General features: G+C 33.1%; 1 protein-coding gene across 1 annotated transcript; it reads left to right on the top strand.

The window, feature by feature from the left end:
• Positions 1 to 8,194: 8,194 nt before the first annotated feature.
• Positions 8,195 to 9,545, top strand: LOC140812387 (LOB domain-containing protein 4-like). Its single transcript, XM_073170645.1, has 3 exons — positions 8,195 to 8,368; positions 8,575 to 8,620; positions 9,126 to 9,545. Exons 1-3 carry the CDS (start codon positions 8,238 to 8,240, stop codon positions 9,435 to 9,437), a joined length of 489 nt encoding a protein of 162 aa, XP_073026746.1. The 5' UTR covers positions 8,195 to 8,237; the 3' UTR covers positions 9,438 to 9,545.
• Positions 9,546 to 16,201: the final 6,656 nt, after the last annotated feature.

Genomic DNA, 16,201 nt, shown 5'->3' with positions numbered 1-16,201 from the left:
AAATTTTTGCTAAGCAACAAATGTTCTTGCTGGGATAAAGATCGAAACTTAGCACTTGGGCTGTTGAACAATTCAAAATTTTGAGTTACACCGTTATCATCATCAATAGATTTTAATAAAACGATACATGATCGATTTTACATATACTATGAAAAAATCGTTATTTTTTTTCTTCTTGTCATGAAAAGAGATCCACATCCTCCATTCTACTCGTCATTCTATATTTGAAAGAAATGTGTAAAACAATTTTACAAAAAAAGGATTACATAACATAGATAATCGTAATATATTTGGAATATTGTTATGTCATATTCAGCAATTATTTGTTCTTAAATTGGGTTTTCCCCTATGCGAACAATGGGATCTTGTAGGGAACACTACGCGATGGAGTGGTTGATCCAATAATTGTTTTGTTGCCAAATTGTTTGTTCACGAATCCCTAAGCTAATCAACCACTACTTTTTCAGAAAATTAGGCCAAAAATATACGACAGTACTACTTCTCTTGGCAATGTAGGACGATCCTTCCGTCATGATAGGTAGGGGTGTTCATCGGTCAGTTTGATTCGATTTTCGATTTTTTATTTCGGTTTTTTCGGTTTTCGGTTTTAGAAATATATAATCCGATATTCGAACCATTTTTCTTCGATTCGGTTCGGTTTTCTACTAAAACAGTTCGGTTATTTCGGTCGGTTAATTCGGTTTTAGTATAATTATTTAAATTAATAATATAAGTATATTGTAAAATATAATATATTAACTTTCTACACGTTTTCTTAGTAAAATTTTTAAATATAAGATCTAAATTAATTAAACAAACAACAATCAACTAAAAATTATTCAAAATGGTTTTTCATTCACTAAATATCATATCAAAATATATAATATAAATTAAAATATAAAAAAATTATTAATTTAATGAATTTCGGTTTTTTCGGTTAGACATTTATAATTCGAAACCGAACCAAATAAACTTCGGTTTTCATATTTATATCCGAATTACAAAATTCGGCTTTTGGTTCGGTTCGGTGTTTGGTTTTTTCGGTTTGGATTTTCGGTTTTTCGGTTTTATCTGAAGTTTAAACACCCCTAATGACATGCCCATCACTTTTTTTTAACGTTCAAATTAGTGACAGAATTCATAAAACCGTCCCTATATGTATGGACGATTTAATCAAATCATATCAATAATTTGAAATTTGGGATGATTTTTATTTTAAAACCCCGGTTTTATGAATTCCATCACTAGCTACGATTTATGTATAATTTTCGTCGCTAGTTGCGTATATATTATACTCTCTCCATCATTTTTTCAACGATATTCATTTTTTTTCCTATGTTATGAGCAAGTTTTTTCCTTTTTGCAAAATTTCATGCATTTTAATTACTCTAACTTGTGTTTTCGTCTAATACTGTATATTAGGTTCATGGCTTCAACTTTATAAATACTATATTTCATCACATCTAATGGTGAGTGACATCTCATCGGTGCTCACATAGGTATATACGATAGATGTGCAGCATAACAAAACTATATATATATATATATATATATATATATATATATATATATTATAGAAAATTAACTTATTGATATATATTTTATATTGAATTGCGCCCATGCTAGATCTAACTTTTTTAAAAAAAACATATATATAAAAAAATTATTTAATTTAGGTATGTTTTTTTTTTTTAACAAAAACCGTCTTAAACAAGCGGGCAATAAATAAATATCAAATGGTTTGGCGACGATTTTCTTCCAAACATTAACGACGGTTGAAAAATGTCGTTATAGGTCAACGACAACTGATTTAATGACGAAATTCAAAAACGCCGCTAATTAAAATATTGATTGTTTTGATCGTCACTGATAGCCTTTTTCCTTATAGCGCATGCATGGTTTCAATGTGTGAATTATGTCGCGTTAAACTCGTACATTTTGACATCAGCTCGTGCATGCAAATTTACTGGATTATACATGCTCGTTCGATTGATATTTTATATACATTATGGAAAAGAATATTTTATTCCTAATTAATATTTGTCATTTATTTAAATTGAAAAAATAAGAGTTTTGCATTTCTAGACTAATTTGATTTGATCTAGTAATGAGATTTATTCCTAGATAGGATTACATTTATCCTATATGATTTGTTTTTTATATTTATCTCTAAGATATAATATCTTAGATTTGAATAGGCTATTATTCCTAATAAACTCTTGTTTTCATATTTGTAGGAATTTTGTTCTTACGGAAAGAGTATTTTTACGCAGCTGCTGGAGTTTTTCTCTAAACATACCCGACATTCAGAGTTGAAGATAATTTTCATGTTGAAAACTTTGTGTGATTGCTTCACATAATCACCGTGTTGCTGATTGGTGTTGAAGACACGTGAAAAACAACACTGACGCAGAGTGTTAATTTAAGACTGTTATTCTATTATTTGTTTTTTACGCCTCTAGTTTTTAGTTTGCTTTATTCTGATGCATTTTAATTCCTTGGATTGTCAAGGAATTTAGTTTTTTTATTTTCACTAGTATTGTTTTATGTAAACAAATTACATATTTTCCTAGTGAATTTTTTCCATGAGACGTTGCACAAATACTTGTGCACAATTTAAATCTGGTCTCTATTTATTCATGTTATACTTGTATGTTAATTATAATTAATTTCTGCTGCATGTTGTGTACTCGTATTGACAACACTAACTTCTGATACACACAATATATTAATTTCCTGTACGTTTATCATCAAAGTCCTATCAACGATTATCGAATTATAAATCATTTCTTTGAACTTATATGTACAAAAAAATGATAACTTGCAAAAATCCCTTTTTACTCAGAATATCTGAGTTATTTATTATGCCGAAGATGACTGAAGTAATAGTGTACCTTTCTTCCAAATACCCAAGTTGTAGTATGATCAGCTTTTGTGCCGTTTTGGGGAAACGTCCAATTGGACGGTGCGAAGTAATTGTTTTTCTTCATATTGAATATGTATATATCTATAACTTCCTCTTATATTATTTAGCGACGGAATTTTTGTTAAACCGTCGCTATTTTTTTTTAACCGGCTATGCGACTATGTTAATACCGTCGCTGAATGCCGAAAAAACCAGTGTATAGCGCGGGATAGAGTCCGTCGCGCGCTAAATATTTGGACATTAAACACAGCTGGCCATGCGTCTATTATCTCTAGCCCAATCAAAACGCAGCCCATGCATCTATTTCTCAATGAAATAAATAATAATTATTTTTTTAAAAAAAATATCATCAACTAAGAAAGTATGTATACTTATTCATTTTTAAAATGAAATATTTGCATCAAGAAACTCCATAATTTAAATATTATCACGTTGACATCAATAATTCGATATTAATTTATCTAATAAATTTTGGTATTCTTGCTTCGAAAAGGAAATTCCAAAAAATTATTTATTTGATATATTAGCCCGAGGTTCAATCTTTCATTCCAAGTAATTTATTAATTTAATGGATTTGAAAGTAATTATTGACTTAGAGATATAGTAAGGATCCTGAATACTATTCGAAATTAAGAAGAAATCTTTTCCTAATCTTTGTGATGTAGAAGACCACAATCCTTAAAAGAAAAGGCTTAATCATATCAGTTGAACTTAGTGTTCTTTAAATTGTGACTCAGATTCAAATGCTAAATGATCCATACACGTTAATTTAGTCTACTTTGGGGGATCTGTAGTGCGTTACCAGAGAAAAATTTGCCAAAATAGTCCATTTTTGTCATCTAAGTAGTCGAAATATATAGAGTATTGTTCTTGTAAGTTGATTTTTTTTTGTTTTTGGTCTTATTTTATTTTGTCGAATGCTGGGATGACATCGAACAATTTGACATTTCTGGTATCAAATCGTCATTTTTCATTATATCGGTATTTTAAAGATCGAGAAATGTTGATTAAAAGGACAATGAAGAGTGTTAACAACTTCTAATTATATTGAGGCAAAATGATTGCAAGTTTTTATTTCACATGGTGTAATTAATACACAATTTTTAGAATCACGAGGGTTTTTTGTGTAAAATCTCTTTATTTGTTTTTTTTTTTTTTATAGAATCAACCATCAAGTTAAAATAATAACTGAGAAAAGCCCACATGAGGAAAATATATTAAAACTTTATATCTTTTCCTTCAAGGGAGCAAGAAACTGCTTTTGAATTCCGAAAGTGTTTCAATACCGATTTGTTTTTTTTTTAAAATATATAAATATGTGAAATCATGAATAATTATTCGCATATCAATGGATAAAAATGAAATTCTTTTAGTTATGTTTTTTTATAAAAAAATATAACTTGCATAAAAAAAAATTCACAATTATATTTATGTGAGTTTCACGATTTTATTAATTTTTTTTAATAAAAGTGATTTTAGAAAAACTGAAATATAATAATTTTTTTATAATTAAAAATAAAATTTGAAGTTGAATAATAAGAAATCATAAAAAAAATATAAAAATTGTGGAAAATTTAAAATTTGAATTTAAGAAATTAAAATTATAAAATTAAAAATGTATATAACATTGTGGGGTATATAGAAAAGTAAAATAATGGTAGCACATCGCGACACTAAATATTTTGTCTCTATCATGATCCAAATATTATATATAGTATAGTCATATGCACAAACAATAAAAAATAGCTTTCTTGTGAGACGGTCTAACGAATTTTTATTTGTGAGACGTGTCAACTCTATCGATATCCACAATAAAAAGTAATACATTTAGGATAAAAAGTAATATTTTTTCATGGATGACTCAAATAAGATATCTGTCTCACAAAATACGACTCGTGATGTGAGAACCGAAAATTTCTCAACCTTTTTTTAATCATGTGTAAGGAAATTAAGATATCAGATTCTTGAGATAATTGAGGAATATATTGTACACCCTTGTATTGGAAATTTTATATATTAAAAATATTGGGTATCAAGTCAATAATATTCACATCAAGGCATGCTTAATTTCGAAATTTGGGAAGATGATTTAGGAGATTGAGATATCATACAATTTTAGGAGAACTAAGGCATGAATATTGCTAGTAAAATTCGAAAATTCTCCTATACTATGTTTGCCTAATTGTTATGATGGATAGATACTAGGTTAATTGGAAATAATCCATCAAAACCTTTACACAGATCCTTAACCAATAGAAGCGTCGGAATCAAGGATTAAATCCCACAAATTAGGAAGATATATCATCAGCCTTGGCAAGAAAATTGGGAGTCAAATTTATGAGATTTGACATGAATTTGGTATGATTTAGGTGCCATATCAAGCCCCGTTCTTTTCCCCTATAAATACCCCATCACCTCTTTCATTCTCCTACACCAATTTTCGAAATTCCCCTTGCTGAAATTCTTGAAATTCAGAAGCTCCATAGCCGAAACTCTGTCCAATTATCGTCACAAAGTTAGCCTAAAAATCGAAGCCGAAGCACCGTCCGAACAAGAATGAGAAGCGATCCAAATTCCAAAGCCAAGCATCCACGTTTTCTTAGCATTCAGACACTGTAAGTGGGCTTGTTTTTAAAACTTAAATTTCGGGTTTATGCACTTAAATTTTCGGTTTTGGTTTAAAAATGCGGTCGAGTACCGTCGTTTTGTCTATACGTTTTTACGAAATTTTGGTACGTTTATGTTTGACACTATGAGGATTCTCTGAAAATGGGTGGAATTCCAAAATATGGCCCTTAATGGTGGGATAGAACCGTTTTATGGCCTCGCCCCCTTAGAGGATCAAAACTTAGGGACTGACGTCAGGAAACCGTTAAAGGAGAAAAATCGCAGTGTCGTTATGTTACGAATACGATGTTACGTTTATGAAAAACATGCTGTATTTATATGTATGCTTCGAAAATGTTATAAAATTATTATGTTGTGTTCAATATCCCTCATTTACTGAGTATTCCCAAAATACTCATCCCCTTACTCATCTTTCCCAGATAAGTCCGAAGAACAGGTTGAGGACGAAGAATCAGAATAGTTTTGGGGCTGGTGATTCACAAGATCAGTAGTAGTTGTATTTCGAATTATAGCTTATTACTGTGTAAGACGCTTCCACATTTATTTCTGTCGTTTAGTGATTTTGTTTGTAAAGACAATGTTTCCTTTGTGTTAAAATTATGATATATATAAACTGGTCCGGTTTATATTGTGCTACAAAAGGCTTGTTGTTTCGATTGTGTGATTGTTAAACAACGCTGGTGTCAATTCCAAGTTTCGAGGCGTGACACGTGAGGCCGTCTCATACAAATTTTTTCTTAACAATAAATTTGTTTTCAAAATCCCAATTCATTAGTTATTATAAATATATACTAGATTATGGATTTTTTCGACCACATAAAACGAGCGTGGGTGGGTCGCTTGTCTCTTTTAAGTAATTTTTTTAAAAAAATTATGTTAAAATCATCTTTTAAACGACAATAATAGCAACTATTTGAATATTTTTTTTAAAAAATGTTTTCAATTTAAAAAATATTTTCAATTTAATTTAGTTCTCGATAATGTTATTAAAGAATTTGAATTAAATTAATAACTATAATCATCGAAATAAAAGGAAAGTAGGAGAGTCATAATCCCACAAAGGCGTGAGCAACAAAATAAACGGTGTGCACCGTTATTACTTCCTTGTCTCTACACTCCAAACTAGGGGTGAACAAGATTTCGTTTAAGCCAAATTAACCGACCGAACCGAGCCAATTCGGAAATTCGGTTCGGTTATTTTGGAAATTTGGTTTTCAAATTAAAAAAATTCGGTTATATCGGCTAATTCGGTTCGGTTCTGTTACGGTTTTCAAAATTTTGAAATCGGTTAACCGAATTAACCGATATAATAAATAATTTAATAAATTTTTTAATTTATCAATTTTTATAAATATTTTAATTTTTAATTTTAAAATCGATATAATATGTATTAATTGGGTTCAAATAAAACTTATACATTTGTGATGTGTGTGATTTTATGTTTTTATGCATTTCTATAAACTTTAGTGTTAAAAAAAAATTATATATATAATTAAAGTTAAATCACAATTTTTTTTAAAACTAATCGGTTAATTCTGTCTTTTTATGCATTTGTGTAAATTGTAGTGTTAAAAAAAATACATATATAATTAAAGTTAAATCACAATTTTTTTAAACTAATCGGTTAATTCGGTTCGGTTTTTATCGGTTATTAAAATTAATTTGCTCGGTTCGGTTATGACTATATATTTCGGTTCGGTTCGGTTATGGCTAATTCGGTTCGATCGGTAACCGAATTGACCGAATAGTCACCCCTACTCCAAACTATTCAGCATCAACGGTAATTTAACTTCTACAACTGCCATGATGACCCCATTTTTACTTTTATATTCAAGAATAAGTTTCTTGTAAGACGATCTCATGAGTCTTTATCTGTGAGACGGGTTAATCTTACCAATATTCACAATAAAAAGTAATACTCTTAGCATAAAAAATAATATTTTTTCGTTGATGACCCAAATAAAATATTTATCTCACAAATACGATCCGTGAGACCGTCTCACACAAGTTTTTGTTTCTATTCAAATATTTTAAACTGTAACGTACGTTAACATTGATATTTGTATATTAAATAATAGAAAAACTAGCATTGTGGTTTTATATACATTTTGTTTTCATCTATATTATCAAATTATAATTTAATCAATTTTTTTTTCGAAAGCGTTGATCATATAACTTCTGAGAGTGCATTACCCTTTCGTTTGATTTGAGTGATTGTCTCTCTTTGTTAGGGGGAAAAAAACCTGATTTTCGCCTGAAATATATATTGAAAATTTATGTTTTTTCTAATGGATGCAATGTGAAAGTGGCATCGATACTCGTACAATATTTACTTTGAGGAGATTCCTTTATTAAATAAAGCTACGAGATAATTATTCGATTGCCCAAATGCGTCTGCTAATTGCATATAATACTAAAAAAATATTCAAAATATCAGTGGCAGAATAAGACAAAAAAAGGGCCTTCGGACAAAAAGTAAGAAAGAACAACAATTTTGCCCAACAAAATCAAAAGCTCCTTCTATGGTACGTAGGACCTATCCAAGAATTTTCATAAAGCATGCATGCATATCCATCTATTCAAAATATAAAGCCCCCAACACAAGTTAACTCCTTCCCTCATCTCTAATCTAACCTGCGAGTAGAATTTAAAGTAAATATATACATACGTACAAGTAATTGAAATGAAGGATAGCAGTAGAAAACAAGGGGCGGCGTGCCCATGCGCAGCGTGCAAGCTTCTCCGGAGGAGATGTGGGGACGATTGCGTGTTCGCGCCTTATTTTCCTGCCGATGAGCCCCACAAGTTTGCCAGTGTTCATAAGCAATGGCGGAGCCAGAAATCAAAGTCTAACCCGGCTAGAATTTTAAACTCTAAAATCTTTTAATATTTTAAATTGATCTACCCGAGCTAATATCAATTTTATCCAAAATTATACCAAAATGTACCTATAATTTTTTTAAAAAAATTTAGCACCACCCGGGCTAAAGCCCGGGTGGTGAATACATTGGCTCCGCCCTTGTTCATAAGGTGTTTGGCGCCAGCAATGTCAATAAGATGCTGCAAGTTAATATCCCAATTTCGACAAATAAATTGTGTACATGTCTTAAAAACATAAGTTGTTCTAATCCACAAGATCAAATTAATGTTCACCATCATCATCAGAGATAATTAGTAAGCTTGCCACTTGGGAAAGCTTCGGCCTTCTGATTTAGCTGATTGGATATCTACACAACATGCATAGCTTTTGGTCAAAGAATCAATAGTAAAAGTGAGCCCAAGACCATTTGTCACCACTTTTCTTTGTATCTTTCTGTAACTTTTTCAATGTCCGTATAATAGATAAAAATTGTAACTTAATTAGCTTCGCCTCTTTTGATTTGCGATTTAGAAAACTTTTCGAACATTAGTTTTTCTTATCATTTTATTAAGCTTCTGCTATAGTTGGGATATAATCAAGATTTAACATTAGTTGGACTCGATAAGTTATTTTTGAATGTACGGGGGAGGAGGTTGTATGACATAGTATCTAAGAAACATGAAAATGTGACTGGAAACTTGGAACTTGCAGGAATTGCAAGAGCATCAAAGAGGCGATGCTGTTAGTTCCATGGTTTACGAAGCGAACGCAAGGATAAGGGATCCGGTTTACGGTTGCGTAGGAGCCCTATCTTCTTTACAACAACAGATTGATTCATTGCAGACTCAATTGGCCTTTGCACAGGCAGAAGTTGTGCACATGCGTATGCGGCAATTGTCGTCACCAGAAAGTGCATCATCTCCCTCGTCGGGGAACACCCAATCAAGTTGGGCTGCCAAGTCCCTTTTTAACATGGACATGGTTGTGGATCAGACCGATATGGATGACTCAATCTGGCCTTAATTAGAGTCACTTCTCTGCCTCACTATACATTGTGGCTTTCTCTTTATTGCTTGCTTTTCTTCCTTTTTACTCTTTGCTTTCGACGCGCACACATACAGATCTTTATGTTATAAAGGCAAAAACTTGTGTGAGATGGTCTCACAGATCGTATTTGTGAGACGGATCTCTTATTTGGGTCATCATTGAAAAAGTATTATTTTTTTATGCTAAGAGTATTATTTTTTATTGTGAATATGGATAGAGTTGACCCGTCTCACAGATTAAGTTCCGTGAGACGGTCTCACATGAGACCCACTCTCTTATAAATTGTGTTGGGTCTGTGGCATTTATTCACGTTAAATTTAAAGCTTTCATAACATGCAATTTTAAAATACAAGGAAAATCAAATGTCAAGCATCGGGTCTTTTTTGAAGAAAACAAAAAAGTTCAAAAAAACTCCACTAAATAAACACTTGAAATGTAAGGTCTAGAAAATTCAAACTATTTAACCTGATTACATGTAATTTAGGGTTTTCTTAAAATATGTGTTGAATTATTTTAAAGCGTTAAATGCATGATTATTTCATGGTTCATTAAAGTTTCATGCATAAGGGCTTTCAGTAGTTTTCGTGCTCAAACGAGGAACGGAGACCTGAGACAATTAAGAATAAATGTTTATATTAAATAATTTTTAATATATGGTGTAATTATATGAGATTTCAAAAATGGGCCCTGAGGAATTTTTTTACTCGCTGGATCATATTTTAAACTGGAACGCAAATTTTAGCAACGAGGAATTTTTTGAGGGTTCGGGCAAAATTTTCAAAAACGTATATGTTGGAACATTTCATGTTCACAATCTTGATTTTAAAGATTCACAAAACTTGTTATTTTTTATTTTGTTTCTAATAATTTTATTTAAATGTACAGAAACTGAAACGGATCAAGATTCGAACTGATCTCTTGATCAGTTATCGAGCCAAAACTGAAACTATCGAGACGTAAATTGAAAGAGCCAACTGATCGCCCAACTGAACCAGTTCAACTGAAATATCAAATAACCATTTCAACTGACTGTCCAGCTGATAGACAGTTCAGCAGAAGACCTTCGAAAGCCTGGCCAGCTGATGAAGAGCTAAACTGATGAAGAACCTAGCTGACCAGTTCAACTGAAGCAGCGAAATTAGTTCAGTTGACGAGCCAACTGATTTCACCGAACCAGTTCAAGATCAGTTCAACTGACCAGTTCAGAACATCAGTTAGGAGTCAATCAGTTTGCAGAACACGACAAGCTTATTCAATGGAATCCAGCTGTACGCACCGAGGAAAAGATTTTGTCCAGTCAAAGGACAATAGTAGACGTTGCAGCAGTACTTAAAGCCAAAATGTTCTAGAATGCCTCTCGAAAAGTACAAGAAAAATATCGAGTAATTGATTCAAAATACAACATATACAATAATTGAGTCTCATTGTACTATCAAACTTTGCTGCCTATAAATAGAAGATAAAGATCAGTGAAGAACAATGAACAAACTGTGTGGAACACACAAGTGTGTGAAGATCAAAAGAGAAAAAAGGGCATGCCAACTGCTTAGTATAAAAGCAAAATTCTCAGTGTGTAAGAACACTTTCATATGTATTCATAGTTCAGTTTTCATGCACACACACACCATCACTCACATATACAGAGAGTTGAGCTTATTGACTAGCTGAGTGAGTCTTGCACAAAGACTTAAAACTTGTGTAAGTAGTCTTTGACACATAGACATTAAACAAATGTTGTCTGGAAGGTGCTGTCTTTAGTATAGATTAGGAGTTCAGTTAGGCAGTAGTATAAGTCCTAAGCTGAGTGGGTTTGTACATATCTTTGTATAAATCAAAGTCTTCTAGTGAGACCTATCTGAGGTGGTAGAAGAGGGTGACGTAAGAGCAGTTGAGGTCTCTTAATATCCATAAACATATCTTGTGTTATTAATTGTTTAACTATTGTTTTTAAAACTGATTTGATTGGTTCGAGTAATTGGCAGTTCAGTTCTCACCATAACTGAACTGATATATGCAAGAACTGATCCCTCTTATATCAGTTAATCATTTTACACGAGTTAAAAGCCTTAACTGATTAGCTTTCTTAATGAATGATTATTTCTAGTATTTTCCGCTTGGTTTAAAACAAAACTCGATCTAATTCATCGTTGTTTACATTCTTAGAACACAAGCTATTGCAGCTCATTGAGAATATTGTGTTTGAAGCACCTTAAAAGGTGCCTGAACCGATCCAAGAACTGATCTCCTTTATATCAGTTTACACAAGTTAAAAGCTTTAAATTGATTAGCTTTATTAACGAATGATTATTTTGAGTATTTTTCACTTGGTTTAAAACCAAACTCGATCTAATTCATCGGTGTATACATTCTTAGAACACGAGCTATTGCAGCTTATTGAGAATATTATGTTTGAAGCATCTTCAGAGGTGCCCAAACCGATCCATCAATTGGTATCAGAGCTAGTTGTTCTAAGAAGGACATCTTAAATCTAATATTTTTAAATATGTTTCAAATTATTAAAATGGTTTTCAAAACCCTCTTAAAAATTTTATGTGAGTTTGCCGTGGGAAGAGAGAAGGTTTTTGGCTCTGCAACTAACATTGTAGCCACTTGTCTCGACTCCGTAACTTTGTTGTTTTAGAAGCTTGCAGGGTTTTGAGTTCAACTGACAGCAGAACAACTAAACTGATCCGTGCACAAGATTTCAGTTGTCAGCCTACTAGTTCAAGCTGATCAACAGACGAAACATAGCTAAGCTGAAATGCTGGATGATTAAAGTGGAGATTAATCATCAATAGTATATCGCCGCTTAACTGCCATATCAGATCATAGTAGATCAAGTCCAAGGCAAATTAGCTGCTCTTCTGGCAAAAAGAGACTAAAAATCGATGCAGCATTTCAGAGCATTCAAGACGACCAGTTGTCGGTATATCTAGTTCTAGCATGTACAAACTAACTGATATTTGATGTTGTTTAAAATTGGCTAATATCATAGCACTTTCCTTTACAAAAATTTGGTGCACTTAAATGTATAAAAGGGACGCGTAATTGATTAAATAAACATCTTTTTATCCAGTTAGTTTCTATGTAACTGAACTGCTATTTACATATGTGTTGCCAAAATTGCTTGAATGTTAAATGATGCTAAAAATCATTGTTAAAATGGCGTAAATGATTATATTTTGAGGGGGAGTTTTTAATTTAGTTCTTGAGGGGGAGATTTATTTAAAATTTAACTAGAATTGAAAAATGTTTTAAATTCGTTTTAAACTCATTTTTAATTTCATTTCTTGAGGGAGAGCTTTCTTATTCCTCAAACTAAAAAATTCTTTTTAATCGTTTTAAATGTTTTTGATTCTCACAAAGGGGTGGAATCAGTTAAATTTTAAATCGTTTTAATTGCTCAATTTTGTGATTATCAAAAAGGAGGAAGTTGCTGGAACATTTCATGTTAGCAATCTTGATTTTGATGATTTGCAAAACTTGTTATTTTGTTTCTAATAATTTTTCCTAAGTGCATAGAAACAGAAACTGATCAGAATTTGAATTGATCAGTTATTAAGCCAAAACTGAAGCTATCGAAACGCAAAATGAAAGCGACAACTGATCACCCAAACTAAATCAGTTCAACTAGAAATATCAAAAGACCAGTTCAAATAATTATCCAGCTGATAGGCAGTTCAGCAGTAGACCTTCAAAAGCCCGGCCAGCTGATGAAGAGCTCAACTGATGAAGAGCACAGCTGACCAGTTCAACTGAAGCAGCGAATTAGTTCAGCTGACGAGCCAACTGATTTCACCGAACCAGTTTGAGATCATTTCAACTGACAGTTCAGAACATCAGTTAGGAATCAATCAGTTTGCAGAATACGACAAGCTTATTCAATGTAATCCAACTGTGCGCACTGAGGAAAAGCCTTTATCCAGTCAATAGACAATAATAGACGTTGCATCAGTACTTAAAGCCAAAACATTCTAGAATGGCGGTCGGAAAGTACAAGACAAATATCGAGGAAAGGATTCAAAATGCAAAAAAAAAAATAATAATTGATTCTCACTGTACGATCATGTTTCGCGCCTATAAATAGAAGATAAAAATCAGTGAAGAAAAATGAAAAACGTTTGTGGAACACACAAGTATGTGAAGATCAGAAGAGAAAAAGGGCATGCCAAATGCTTAGTATAGAAGCAAAAGTCTCAGTGTGTGAGAACACTTTCGTATTGTATTCATAGTTTAGTTCTGACACATGCACACATGCCTTAACTCATATATACAGAGAGTTGAGCTTATTGACTGGCTGAGTAAGTCTTGCACAAAGACGTAAAACTTGTGTATGTAGTACTTTTGACACATAGACGTTAAACAAGTGTTGGCTGGAAGGTGCTGCCTTCAGTCTAGAATAGGAGTTCAGTTAGGCAGTAGGGTACGTACTAAGCTGACCTGGTTTGTACAACTCTTTGTATAAATCAAAGTCTTATAGTGGATCCTACCCGAGGTGGTAGAAGGGGTGACATAGAGCAGTTGAAGTCTCCGAACATCCATAAACATATCTTGTGTTATTAACTGTTTAACTATTGTTTTTAAAACTGATTTGTTTAGTTCGAGTAGTAATCAGTTCAGTTCTCATCATAACTGAACTGATATATAAAATGAACTGATATATGCAAGAACTGATTCCCGTTATATCAGTAATCAGTTTACACAAGTTAAAAGCTTTAAAATGATTATCTTTCTTAACAAAGGATTATTTCGAGTATTTTCCGCTTGGTTTAAAACCAAACTAGATCTAATTCATCGGTGTTTACATTCTTAGAACACGATATATTGCAGCTCATTGAGAATATTGTGTTTGAAACACCTTCAAAGGTTCCCGAACCGATCCATCAGTATCTAAACGAAATATTTTGCCATGAAGTTTTTGGGCTTAATGGGCCTTTAATTGGTTTTGGGCATAAACTCCTACACTTCCTAATTTTTTTTAATGGTCCATTATGCTCTAATTACCCTATTTAATCAACCATCCGAAAACCATAAACCTACCATAGGACAATCGGCTTCCCCATCCCCTTTCAGCAGTAGCCTCCCTCGATTTTTCCATCAGCTATCCTCCTTAGTTTCCCAAGCTTCTTTCAAAGGACTCCTTCCCTGTCTCTGTGGTGCACGTTCTATGCAATTGTGTCGAGGTTTTCAAGCTTAATTATGTAAAAGCACGCCTATATCTCTTTTCTTTACATCATTCACACCAACAAAAGTTATGTTTTTGCATGAGAAACATTCAATCTATCATGTGGTGTAAGTTTTATGCGAATTTTTTCATGAAATAAACGTTCTTTGCATGTAACTAACGTTTTGTTATTCTTGTGTAAGGGGCTGCAGATTTGAGATGCTAGGGGGCTTAACAGGTTGAGAGATAAGGTGTCAAGGTGTTCAAGTCTCGGGTTGGCCACGTTTTGGTAAGGGCCGATTATGTCCTTGGTTGAGTGTCTCGGTTGGGACTAGATTGAGAGTTAGGTGTGAGCCATGGTGCAAAGGCTATTCCAAACACTAGATCCTGGTATGTCTGAGTCGTGGCCTAAGATAGCTCGAACTGCTGGTCGTGGTCAAAGGGTCGATCGAGAGAGTTAAATGGAAGGGTGCATGACTTTGGGTGTCTTCGGGTGATTCATGGTGAATCGAGGGGTCAATGTGCATGGGGCTGAGGGAAGTTGCTAGGTCGGTCTAGGAGTGTCCAGAGTGAGCTAGGAAGGGTTGGTTCGAGCCTGCTCCGGGCTAGTTGAACATAGGATAGAGGTTGGCTTCGAAGTGTTTGGGATATGTTTCTTCGCAAGCTTAGCGCCGCGATGCTGCCCTTTAGGCGCTGCAACAATTGATCTTTTAGGCTGGTAGAACTGCAACGCTGGTGTCGGGCGCCTAGGCGCTAACCAAGTGATTCAAGGCCACAGTGTCAGCGCCTAGGCACAAACCCATTGTGGATGGGCTAGTGGTTTTAGCGCTTATGACTCGTTTGGACTCGATTTTACATCTGGGAAATTGTTGTAAGTATGTTTCAAGGTGTTCTAATAAGTTGTTCGACTTTGGGTCGAAATTTTTGAGGTCCATGGGCAAAATGGTCATTTTGCACCCAGGTAGAGTTAGCAGTCATGGTAGTGCCCTGATAACAAATTGACATGTTTTAAACGATTGGTTATCATGAACTTGACTTTTATGGAAATATGAAAAATACGTAGCATGCTTGATTTTAAAGAAATTTATGTATATGCATGATTTTTATAAGTCATGAATACGATTATAGATGTGAGTTGTTTGTGGCTCATACGAACACGAACACGAACACGAACATGTAATGTCACGTCCCGAAATCGAGACGTACCATCAGCGTTTAAAAATTTAAAATCGTATAACGACAAGCCATGCAGTACATTAAATAGCCAAAATTCAGTGTATTACATAAATCAATAATCTTATTTACAATGCGATTAAAACGAAATGCGGAAGTGTAAAATACGATAATCTAACTAAAAGACAGAATAACAAGTCATGTCTTGAATTGGATTGGCTTCATCAACATCCCCATAAATATTCTTGTTCTTTATCTTTGATTTGTTCCTCGTTCTTATCTGGGGTGGGAATTTAAGGGGTGAGTATTTGAGGAAATACTCAGTAAATGAGGGTTGATCATACATAACAAATATCAAGGTTATAACTATACGAATACATTATCATAATTTCAGTAATAAGCA

The sequence above is a fragment of the Primulina eburnea genome, chromosome 1, assembly GCF_022965805.1.
Source record: "Primulina eburnea isolate SZY01 chromosome 1, ASM2296580v1, whole genome shotgun sequence".
Taxonomy (NCBI): domain Eukaryota; kingdom Viridiplantae; phylum Streptophyta; class Magnoliopsida; order Lamiales; family Gesneriaceae; genus Primulina; species Primulina eburnea.
This window is presented reverse-complemented; position numbering and strand designations above follow the sequence as displayed.

Bases quoted from the DNA above. Each gene is read 5' to 3' on its own strand.
- LOC140812387 (XM_073170645.1), top strand. From the start codon at position 8,238: ATGAAGGATAGCAGTAGAAAACAAGGGGCGGCGTGCCCATGCGCAGCG. The intron at 8,369-8,574 runs TGTTCATAAGCA...TGGCTCCGCCCT, and splicing joins GAGCCCCACAAGTTTGCCAG to TGTTCATAAGGTGTTTGGCG. The intron at 8,621-9,125 runs GTTAATATCCCA...TGGAACTTGCAG, and splicing joins ATGTCAATAAGATGCTGCAA to GAATTGCAAGAGCATCAAAG.